The sequence below is a fragment of the Heptranchias perlo genome, chromosome 1 (genome assembly GCF_035084215.1).
Source record: "Heptranchias perlo isolate sHepPer1 chromosome 1, sHepPer1.hap1, whole genome shotgun sequence".
Classification (NCBI taxonomy): Eukaryota; Metazoa; Chordata; class Chondrichthyes; order Hexanchiformes; family Hexanchidae; genus Heptranchias; species Heptranchias perlo.
This window is the reverse complement of record NC_090325.1, coordinates 163,084,936-163,096,982: the sequence shown is the minus strand read 5'-3', so window position 1 is coordinate 163,096,982 and position 12,047 is coordinate 163,084,936. Positions and strand designations below refer to the sequence as shown.

Sequence of the window (12,047 nt, the reverse complement as noted above, 5' to 3'; positions counted from 1 at the left end):
TGAACGTTAAGTCCCAAAATGGTGTCTATCACTTTAAACAGCGTTGCACATTGACTGAAGCCATTTTCTCCCTACTTTACATGAATCCAGCGTTCGTTATCTGTGCCTGCGCTAACTCCCATACCAAGATGACGTCTGGCGCACGTCATGCTGGAAACGTGCATGCACATCCAAGATGCCATCTTGGATGTCGGAGAGGCCGTGTAGCGCCGAAACAACGGGTGCCACATGGCCCAATTTAGCGCACACAGTTTTTAATGTCCTTTGTTCCAATTTATCTTCAAAAGATTTTGAATGGTGTATATGTGGCTGGCTTTCTCCCAGTCAGCAGTGAGTCTGAAGCCAGCAGAAATACTGGGCTAATCTGAGGCTCTATGGCAACATTTCACCATGTAAGAAGTGAACAGCCATATTTGAAGGATCAATTTTAAGCAGAGGTTAGCGCATGGATTTGTGAAAGGTAGGTCGTGCCTGACAAACCCGATTGAATTTTTTGAAGAGGTGACTAAAGTAGTGGACAGGGGAATGTCAATGGATGTTATTTATATGGACTTCCAGAAGGCATTTGATAAGGTCCCACATAAGAGACTGTTAGCTAAGATAGAAGCCCATGGAATCGAGGGAAAAGTACGGACTTGGTTAGGAAGTTGGCTGAGCGAAAGGCGACAGAGAGTAGGGATAATGGATAGGTACTCACATTGACAGGATGTGACTAGTGGAGTCCCGCAGGGATCTGTCTTGGGGCCTCAATTACTCACAATATTTATTAACGACTTAGATGAAGGCATAGGAAGTCTCATATCTAAGTTTGCCGATGACACAAAGATTGGTGGCATTGTAAGCAGTGTAGATGAAAACATAAAATTACAAAGGGATAGTGATAGATTAGGTGAATGGGCAAAACTGTGGCAAATGGAATTCAATGTACACAAATGTGAGGTCATCCACTTTGGATCAAAAAAGGATAGAACAGGGTACTTTCTAAATGGTAAAAAGTTAAAAACAGTGGATGTCCAAAGGGACTTAGGGGTTCAGGTACATAGATCATTGAAGTGTCATGAACAGGTGCAGAAAATCATCAATAAGGCTAATGGAATGCTGGCCTTTATATCTAGAGGACTAGTGTACAAGGGGGCAGAAGTTATGCTGCAGCTATACAAAACCTTGGTTAGACCGCACCTGGAGTACTGTGAGCAGTTCTGGGCACTGCACCTTCGGAAGGACATATTGGCCTTGGAGGGAGTGCAGCGTAGGTTTACTAGAATGATACCTGGACTTCAAGGGTTAAGTTACGAGGAGAGATGTCACAAATTGAGGTTTTATTCTCTAGAATTTCGAAGGATAAGGGGTGATCTGATCGAAATTTATAAGATATTAAGGGGAACGGATAGGGTGGATCGAGAGAAACTATTTCCGCTGGTTAGGGATTTTAGGAGTAGGGGGCACAGTCTAAAAATTAGAGCCAGACCTTTCAGGAGCGAGATTAGAACACATTTCTACACACAAAGTGTGGTAGAAGTTTGGAACTCTCTTCCGCAAACAGCAATTGATACTAGCTCAATTGCTAAATTTAAATCTGAGATAGATAGCTTTTTGGCAATCAAAGGTATTAAGGGATATGGGCCAAAGGTGGGTATATGGAGTTAGATCACAGATCAGCCATGATCTTATCAAATGGCGGAGCAGGCACGAGGGGCTGAATGGCCTACTCCTGTTCCTATGTTCCTACGTTCCTAGAAGCATCTTTGTTATTTTGGCAGTTCAAGGATAAAAGTAAACTTTGTAATTACTATAAGTATATATACTGTTTATACTGAGTACCATTCATTTACCTGTCGAATGTTGAATAAATTAGTCTGTTGGTTTATAGCCTGAGCTACAATCTGACGGTGTATATTCTTCTGTCTTCCAAAGATGAGAAGATCAGGGGCAGGACATGATGTATTCCAGTAAGCTGGAGTACATTGACGAGGGTTCTCGATTCAACCCCTGGCTTTCCCTGGATTTACCTCGATATTGAGCTAGTAAACGCACTCTAGTTCGTAGGAATGGAATGTAGAATCATTGAAGCATAAAAAGGTTACAGCACGGAAGGAGGCCATTTGGCCCATCGAGTCCGTGCCGGAGGTCCATTTACAGGAGTGGCCAATGAAACTGAACCAAAGGAGAATAAATAGCCCAATAAAATCCAATAACAGCATATTAATCTCTGTGTTATTCTGTATACATTTCCCTCCTGCCTATCCATGATTTTGTATGGCCCTCAAATTACAGAGATGTTAACCCGTTCAAAATAAATGGGTTAATGCTTCCTTCCATTAAAATAATGGAGCAAGGAATTTCAGACAAATATATTAAACATTCACATGCTCGTATCCCATGGTGTAATTCTACCATGACTCCCTCCTGCCTAACAAATACCCTCTATATGACTTTCCTGACCATTTATTGTTCTCTATATCACTCTATCGCGCTTAGCCATTATTCTTTGTGTGACTCCCTTTTGCCTATCTATTGCTGTGTATGGATCTCGTTTCTATCCATTACTTTCAATGACTGTCTTGTCTATTAATTATTTTCTATGTCAGGGTGTCCATTCTCCATGTCAGAATATTCAAGGTTTTGTCTTCATGGACCACATATGTCCATATCATCAAACTTTAAGGGCCACATATCAAGTTTAAAATTCATGTTCACAATAATTTGTATATATCGCAAGCTGCTTGTAATATCAAATTTTCGTATTCTGGTTCAGAACTAATCCATCAATGAAGCAACAGTGCCAGGAACAGGCCTTTCCAAACCTCCAGGCTCATGAAATTCAAACAGGACAAATCAGCAAAGAAAAAATAGAAACATAAAGTAGGACTGAATTGCCTGGGCTTCGAGGGCTGTTTTGCCAGAGCTCGGGGCTATAGATTGGGTGCCTATGCTCTACATGAGCTCCTCTTGCATATCCATTATTCTCTAAAAAGCAAAATACTGCAGATACTGCAAATCTGAAATAAAACCAGAAAATGCTGGAAACACTCAGCCAGTCAGGTAGCATCTCTGGAGAGAGAAACATAGAGTTAACATTTCACATCGATGACCTGGCCAGTTCTGATGAAAGGTCATCGACCTGAAATGCTAATCCTGTATCTTTCTCCACAGATGCTGCCTGACGTGCTGAGTATTTCCAGCATTTTCTGTCCATTATTCTCTATGTGACTACCTAAAGTCCTATTCATTACTTTGTATGTACTTACAGTAAGGATTCTTAAAATGAAACATTGTAGTTTTGTATTATTTTAGGATGTGATTCAGAAATGCTTCTGATTTCTTGAAAGGAATGGGGAGGAATTTTAACCCCTCTCCCCAGGACGGGTGGGAGAGGATCGGGAGAGGTGTTAAATTGCTAAAAATGGGAAACCTGACCCTATCCCACCGCGAACGTGCCTACATCTGGTTTAACAGCGGCGGGTTTGGGGGCATCTCAGTAACCCGCTCATTAGAGGCGGTTTCGTAATTATAATGTTTAATATTATAATTGCGTTCCTCAAATTTTGGTAGCCATTTAAATTCAATATTGGCCAGCTGGCCGGTTTTCCCGGGGCTCGGGAAACCCAGCAGCTGAAGGGAGGCGGGAGCTGCCAGATCCAGTTGGTAAGTGCTTTATCAGCACTGCTTATGAGCCAAAAGGAGCAGGAGTGCTTCCACTGGCCCCTCAACCAAACCTTCCCCCTGCAATCTTCCGATCTCCCCGCGATCTGCCAACCCTCCCTGTGATCTCCTCCCCATCGCGATCTCTGCCCCCACGATTTGTCCCCCCACAATCTCTTCCACCCGCTATCTTCCCCATGACCTCTCCCCCGCGATCTCTCCCCCCCGCGATCACTTCCCCCTGCAATCGTCCCCCAGCGATCTCTTCCCTCCAGCGATCTCTCCAGCCACGATCTGTTCCCCCCGCAATCTTACCCCAATGAACTCTCCCCCCGCGATCTCGCCCCCCACGATCTGTTCCCCCCGCAATCTCTTCCCCCGCGATCTCTCCCCACGATCTCTCCCCGCGATCTCGCCCCCCACGATCTGTTCCCCCCGCAATCTCTTCCCCCGCGATCTCTCCCCCACGATCTCTCCCTGCGATCTCTTCCCCCGTGGCCTCTTCCCCCACGATCTCTCCCCAGCGATCTCTTCCCCTGTGACCTCTCCCCCCGCGATCTCTTCCCCCCCGCGATCTCTCCCCCCCCCCCCCCCCCCCGCTATTTCTCCCCCCTGCAATCTCTCCGTCTCTCCCGGCTGCCGCGCTCTAAGCTCCCCCAACCATGACCCCCGATTTGCTCAATTTCCGGGGACCGTCCCAACGTGCCCTCACTCCCTCCCCACCTCCCCGTTAACATTTCAGGTCTGCAGTGATTTCAAACAGGAGCAGAGCAACTAAGAATTCTTCTGCTAACAATTTTTCTCTTATCTTTTTAGCCAGAGATAGATGGGTTCCCTCTGATCCTCAGATCATATCTGAAGGCCTCTATGCAATAGCTGTTGTCCTTAGTTTTTCACGAATCGCTTATATCCTGCCTGCAAATGAAAGCTTTGGTCCATTACAAATTTCCCTTGGAAGGACGGTGAAAGACATATTCAAATTTATGGTCATCTTTATAATGGTGTTTCTTGCTTTCATGATTGGAATGTTTATCCTGTATTCCTACTATCTTGGTGCAAAAGTGAATCCAGCCTTCACAACGTGAGTACAAATTTTGTCAAGTTATTTTATATTATCATAACATAATAACACTTCTAGTTTTCTCCCCTTCTCTGGTTTCCCTAAGCCACATACCAACAGTGTTTCAGAAGGCAAGCACAGGCTTTGCTTTCATCCTTCCATCAATACCACTCTAAATCAACTGCTACAAGAGTAAAAGGGTGAATTTCCCTCCGATTTTGTTACATCCCCACAAGGTCGTGGATAAGATTGGAAACTTACCAGGTTGAGGGAATTGAATGTACACTGCTTCATGTGCAATATGCGAGTGCTCCAAACTGCTATGCCAATGTGTCTCTTTCAATACTGCCAAACCTTTGACATTCTGATAAACCTGATTACTTAAAGAGACAGTCTTATCAACAAGACCCTTTTTAACAACATAATTATATTTATTTTGCTCAGCAGAATGATAGCTATCAGTGTTAATGGAATACTTTTCTACTTTTGGCACTCAGTGTCATCATTCCAAGGGTGTGTATAGAATAGGTTAGATGTAGAGTGAAGCAACTCCTTTTGTCCTAACAATAGGGGCAATTTTAATTTCCTTCGCCTGGCAGAAACAGGATGGTAGTGAGGTTAAAATGGGGGTGATCTACTTAACGTTCCCGCTCCATCGCCATTTTAACTTGGGCAGAAGCCTTATTAAGCAATGCAAATGATGTAGATAGGACGCCGATCCAATTTTGAAGGCATACTGGGCAGAGCATGAGTCATGGAATTCTGTTCAGTAAAACTTGGCGGTCAAGAGGAAGAGACCCCAAAAATGTAAGTCTCAAAATTATTTTTGTGGGGGCAAAAGGAGCAGCAGTGATCCTTTGGGCTGCACAAGAACAACATGGGCCGCTGCCGCCCATCGGTGTGTCCCCTCCACGCTTGCCCCTCCCCCAAGACTTACCCTTCTGCCAGAAGGTTCAAACCTTCTAATATTGTGCCATAGCAGGCAAGCTGCAACAGGAACTCTGTTCAGGATGTGCAGCTTGTCGACTGGGTCTCCTGCCAGGGGAATCGGACAAACAGCCTACGTGCTCCACCAGCCATCCACCTGATAGTTAAAAGCGCCCCAAATGTGTCTTAACTCCAAATTCCAAAATGTAATTCTGATTCCACATTAACCTTCTGAGTGAGATTGCCCATAGTTGATCCATGGCAAGTCCCATACGAAAATGACGAATAGGAAATAAGAACATAAGAAATAGGAGCAGGAGTAGGCCAATCGGCCCTTCGAGCCTGCCCCGCCATTTAATAAGATCATGGCTGATCTGATCCCAACCTCAAATCTAAATTCATGTCCAATTTCCTGCCCGCTCCCCGTAACCCCTAATTCCCTTTACTTCTAGGAAACTGTCTATTTCTGTTTTAAATTTATTCAATGATGTAGCTTCCACAGCTTCCTGGGGCAGCAAATTCCACAGACCTACCACCCTCTGAGTGAAGAAGTTTCCCCTCATCTCAGTTTTGATTATGCCCCCTAGAAATGACCAGCTTGTCCATTGAACCTGTCCCATCCTGTCATGGTGCATCTCAACACGATGACTCCCGTTCCCCAATCCAACAGCAGCCATGTAATATCCTGGGAGAGGCAAAAAAAGAGAGAAAAATCCCTAGGCCAATTCAGGTAAGAAAAAATCTGGGAAATTCCTCTCCAACCCCCAAAGGCGATCTCCAGGTTCCAGGAGACCACAGTGACCAGGAAATATATCTCCCAATGCTCCAACTACCTTTTGTACGCTGTGATGTCAGCAATAGTTAGGAACTCGTCCAGCTCCCTTTTGAATGTTTGCAGTGAATACGCACTCACTGCATGAGCCGCAACTTGTTCCAAAGGTCGATGACCCTCTATGAAAAGAAAAGTCTCCTGACATCTCACCCAGTTCTATACTTACGTAGCTTATGCTTAAGTCCTCTGGACCTTCCTAACTTATCTAACTCAAATAGCCTATCCACATCAAATCTAGTCCTTTTGTTATTTTACAAATCTCAGTCAAATCTCAAATCTGCTTTTCTAGAGTAAAAAGGCCCAGCTTTGTAAGCCTATTGTGGTAACTGTTGAGGGCTATTTTGTGCTGTGTAATTCTACCCACTAAGACCTGAGATGAGATGGCCCAAACTGACTCCATGGGGGGAATTTTAACCCCCAAGAATGGATGAGTTGGGGGCGGGGAAGTAGTGAAAATCATTGATTTTTGTAATGCGACTACAACCCAGCTCCAATGCGGCGGGTTTAATGTGGGCGCATTTGGATGCGCGCCCACCGACAAAATGCGGCGGTCGTGTCCCAAGTTACCGCTGGCAGGCAGGTCGTTAGCGCATCAATTAAGATCATTGGGGTAGGTTTTTTAAATTGATTTTTAAGCATAAACAAATTTAATCTCACCAGTGAAACGGAGGCGAGATTCAGCCAAAGTTAATTTGGGCTTTTAAATCTGTGATTGACACGTCTCCCTAAAAGCTTAGGTATTGCAGCTGGTGTCTCAGTTTTCTCAGGCAAATGTTTGGCTGAGAGTGCTTGTGTTGAGACTGAGAGTGCTTGTGTTGAGACTGAGAGTGCTTGTGTTGAGACTGAGAGTGCTTGTGTTGAGACTGAGAGTGCTTGTGTTGAGACATCTATAGCAAAATTTTGGAGCCTCTCAAACTGACAAGATTAGGATGGGGGGCTAAATGCATGTATTCCAGAGGACGCCTGAGGAGGAGGAAAATGACCATCCACGGCAGCCATGTCATGCTGTGTTGGGATTTGCAGGTGCACAAGAGAGAGGAGCGCAATATCGATCTGGAGAACAGCAGAGAGGGGAGCAACAGAGGGGCTGAGGTGGCAGGAGGCACTTCCATGTCAGAGGGTATACAGGCAGAGGCTGAGCTTCCTGGACCTCTCTGAAGAGCAGTGCCTATGCAGGCTTAGATTGAGTCGGCAGTTGGTCGCAGCCTCCTTGAGGAAGAGCTACTCTCTGCTGGATCTGGTGGCCACGCATTGCCCGTCTCTGTAAAAGTAACCACTGCCCTCAATTTCTTTGCCTCTGGATTGGTCCAGGGCACCACCGGTGACATCTCCAGGGTGTGTCAGTCATCTGCACATAAGTGTATAAGGCAGGTGACAGATGGGTTGTTTGCCAGGGCGTCCGATTATGTGAACTTCCCGTGCGATGACAATAGCCAGAATGTCTCTCTGGCTGGCTTCCCATGGATGCAGTGTGCAATCGATTGCACACAAATGGCAATCTGAGGACCACCACATTAGCCAGGAGTTTTCATAAACCAAAAGGGCTATCGCTCCATCAATGCATAGCTGGTGTGCAACTAGAAGAAGAGATTTCTGCAGATGTGCACCAGATTCTCTGGTAGCTGTCATGATGCATTCATTTGCACCAGTCCAACATTCCAGGCCTCTTCCAAACAGGATACAGACTTAACAGCTGGCTCATTGGGGACAAGGGATACCCCCTGCAAACTTGGTTCATGACACCAGTGAGGAACCCCACCAATGAAGCAAAAGAACGATACAACCAGAGCCACATGACCACCAGGTGTATCATTGAGCAAGCCATAGACACGTTGAAGATGCGCTTCAGGTGCCTGGATAGTTCTGGAGGTGCCCTTCAGTACTTGCCAGAAAGGGTCTCCAGAATAATCATGGCGTGCTGTGTCCTGCACAACATAGCGCTGCATAGAGGTTTACAGGTGGAGGAGGATGAAGGCACTCGTCAGACATCCTCTGAAAGCGACAACATTGAAGAAGAGGAAGAGGATGAGGAGAGTTTGTAAAGGAGTGCGCCCTCCAACAAGGACTTTCCACAGCTGTCCCTGCCACATGTGAGTTGTGAATCACCAGGTGACAACCCAAATAACTGGCTAACGTGACCCACCGAAATGCCAGTATCTGCACTTGTGCATGGCTATATGTCCTGCACCCTCAGAAGGAATGAGGTCCCCTGAGGAATCAATGTCTTCCATCTCCGCCCATTCTTCTTCCACATGTGAAGTGATATGAATTAATCATGGCAAAGTAATAATCTTGCCAGTCACCATTCTCAGGTTTCTCATAGTTCAGTCATTGAAATAAAGTCATCATGTGTGTGAAAGATGTTTAAGTTCTGTCACCAGGCATATGCGGGTTCCCAGTCTCTCCTTCCCCGATTGATGGGGATGCCGATGTCACACTAATTTCCATGGCCTCCTCATCTGTATCTGTGAACTGGACTATTTGTGGAGGGCCACCTCCAGTCCTCGCCCTCTCCTTTGTGTTTTGTGCTCTCTTCTCCCACATGGAGCGGAAGAACAGACCTGTGAGTAACTGAAGATGACGTATTCACCCGATGGATGCAGTGCATTGGATGAGGCTGACTATCAGACAGATGCATCATATTGCATAGGGATTGGGGTGAGCGGCAGTGGCGGGTGCATAAATGGGGAGGTGAGGAAGTGCATAGAAAGTGAAGGATGGTTGCAGTTGAAACTTAAGTGGGTGTGAGGAGTGATGGGATGGAGTAGGCTTGCCAAGACAGAGTGAGAGGAGAGATAATGTACACCACAGGATGTGGGTGAATCATCAACTGTACTCACTTTTCCTGACCTGGTTGGATCATTAAAGCGCTTCCTGCACTTTACTGGGCACCGTGCTCCTGCTGCTCACCTCTTATCTCACTTCCAGCCAGGTCACCTTGATGGCAGAACCAGGTTTCTTCCTCTCATTGCTTGGGTGAATTAGCTCCCTCCTGGTACTCACTGCACCCAACAGTACTTCAAGTGAAGCATCTGTGAACCTGGGTGCTGCCCTTGCTCTCTTTGAATCCATAGTTTTATTTCCTCCTTTCTCTTCCTAAATCCATTTTTGCATTGGCCTTTTAAATAATGGACTTCAGGTCGCAGCTTGGCGACCGGAAACCTGGAAGCAAAATAATTGCCTTTAATTGAGTTGCGATTACAGATTCCGACGCACTCGCTTCACTTCCGGGTTTCCCACGCGAAAATCTACCCACCTGCCCCCTTCCCGGGTCCAAGTAAAAATCATGTCCCATGTGGGATACATACAGCCGAAAGGGTAAAAAGTTTCATTGCAATACTTGGGGTGGATTCTAATCCAGGTCCTAAAGGTGAAAGAATTAAACCACCACTCTACAGACTCAATAGGACTGCTTTTTTAAAATCCCACACTAGTTCCAATTGGTAAATGCATTTTATGGCACGTTACTGGGTCATATGGATCAGGAAGGCCTCATCATAGTATCATAGTAGGATATAGCATAGAAGGAGGCCATAAGGCCCATCATGCCTGTGCCGGCTCTTTGGTAGAGCTATCCATTTACTCCCACTCCCCTGCTCTTTCCACATAGCCCTGTAAATTTTTTCCCTTTAGGTATTTATCCAATTCCCTTTTGAAAGTTATTATTGAATCTGCTTCCACCACCCTTTCAGGCAGTGCAGTCCAGATCATAACATCTTGCTGCTTAAAGAAATGTTTCCTCATGTCGTTTTTGGTTCCTTTGCCAATCACCTTAAATCTGTGACCTCTGATTACCAACCCTTCTGCCACTGGAAACAGTTTCCCCATATTTACTCTATCAAAACCGTTCATGATTTTGAACAGCTCTATCAAATCTCCTTTTAACTTTCTATGCTCTAAGGAGAATAACCCCAGCTTCTCCAGTCTCTCCACATAACTGAAGTCTCTCATCCCTGGCACCATTCTACTAAATCTCTTCTGCGCCCTCTCTAAGGCCTTGACATCCTTCTTAAGGTGTAGTGCCCAGAATTGAACACAATACTCCAGCTGAGGTCTAACCAGTGTTTTATAAAGGTTTAGCATAACTTCCCTGCTTTTGTACTCTATGTCTTTATTAATAAAGACCAAGATCCCATATGTTTTTTTAACAGCCTTCTCAACTTGTCCTATCATCTTCAAAGATTTGTGTACATACATCCCCAGGTCTTTCTGTTCCTGCACCCCCTTTAAAATTGTACCATTAGTTTATATTGCCTCTCCTCATTCTTCGTACCAAAATGCATCACGTCACACTCCTCTGCGTTAAATTTCATCTACCATGTGTCTGCCCATTTCACCTCTCTGTCTATGTCCTCCTGAGTCTATTACTATCCTCTACATTGTTTACATTTCCAAGTTTCGTGTCATCTGCAAACTTTGAAATTATACCCTCAAAAAGAGCAGTGGTCCTAATACTGACCCTGGGGAACACCACTCTATACTTCCTCCAGCCTGAGAAACAACCATTCACCACTACTCTTTGCTTTCTTTCCCCTAGCCAGTTTTGTATCCATGCTGCCACTGTCCCTTTAATCCCATGGGTTTTAATTTTGCTTACAAGTCTATTATGTGGTACTTTATCAAATGCCTTTTGAAAGTCCATGTAGACAACACCAACTGCACTGCCCTCATCAACCCTCTCCATTATTTCATCAAAGAACTCAATCAAGTTAGTCAAACAAATCAGTGTTGACTTTCATTTATTAGCCCATACTTTTCCAAGTGCTAATTAATTTTGTCCCAGATTATTGTCTCTAAAAGTTTCCCTACCCACTGACATTAGGCTGACTGGCCTGTAATTGCCTGGTTTATCCCGCTCCCTTTTTTGAACACAGGTGTAACATTTATAATCCTCCAGTCCTCTGGCACCGTCCCCATATCTAAGGAGGATTGGAAGATTGTGGCCAGAGCTTCCGCAATTTCCACCCTTACTTCCCTCCGTAACCTAGGATGCATCGCATCGAGACCAGGTGACTTTTCTACTTTGAGTATTGCCAACCTTTTAAGTATCTCTTTATCTGTTTTCATCCTATCCAATATCGCTGCTACAACCTCCTTTATTGCTACATTGGCAGCGTCCTCTTCTCTAGTGAAGGTCAATGCAAAGTATTCATTTATTACCTCAGCTATACCCTCTGCCTCCACAACAAGATCTCCTTTTTTGTCCCGATTTGGCCCCACCCTTCCTTTGACTATCCTTTTACTATTTATATATTTATAAAAGACTTTTGGGTTCCCTTTTATGTTAACCACTAGTCTATTCTCATACTCTCTCTTTGTCCCTCTTATTTCCTTTTTTAGATCTCCTCTGCACTTTCTGTATTTAGCTTGTCTGAGTTAGCTGATTTCCGGCAGATTGGCAATGTGAGCACTACAATTTCATAGAAACTTAGGAACAGGACTAAGACATTCAGCCCCTCGAGCCTGTTCCATGATTCAATTAGATTATGCCTGATCTGTACCTCAACTCCATTTACCTGCCTTTGTTCCATATGCCTTGATACCCTTACTTAACAAAAATCTATTGGTCTCAGTCTTTAAAATTTC

At 44.9% G+C, this 12,047-nt stretch overlaps 1 protein-coding gene across 6 annotated transcripts in view; it reads left to right on the top strand.

The window, feature by feature from the left end:
• LOC137327420 (short transient receptor potential channel 3) overlaps positions 1-12,047 on the top strand; it is a 130,892-nt gene that overhangs the window by 60,300 nt on the left and 58,545 nt on the right. For all 6 annotated transcript variants that reach the window (XM_067993229.1, XM_067993222.1, XM_067993212.1 and 3 more), the window contains one exon: positions 4,459-4,723. In XM_067993229.1, the coding sequence (XP_067849330.1) occupies positions 4,459-4,723 (265 nt within the window). The remainder of the gene's footprint in view (positions 1-4,458; positions 4,724-12,047) is intronic.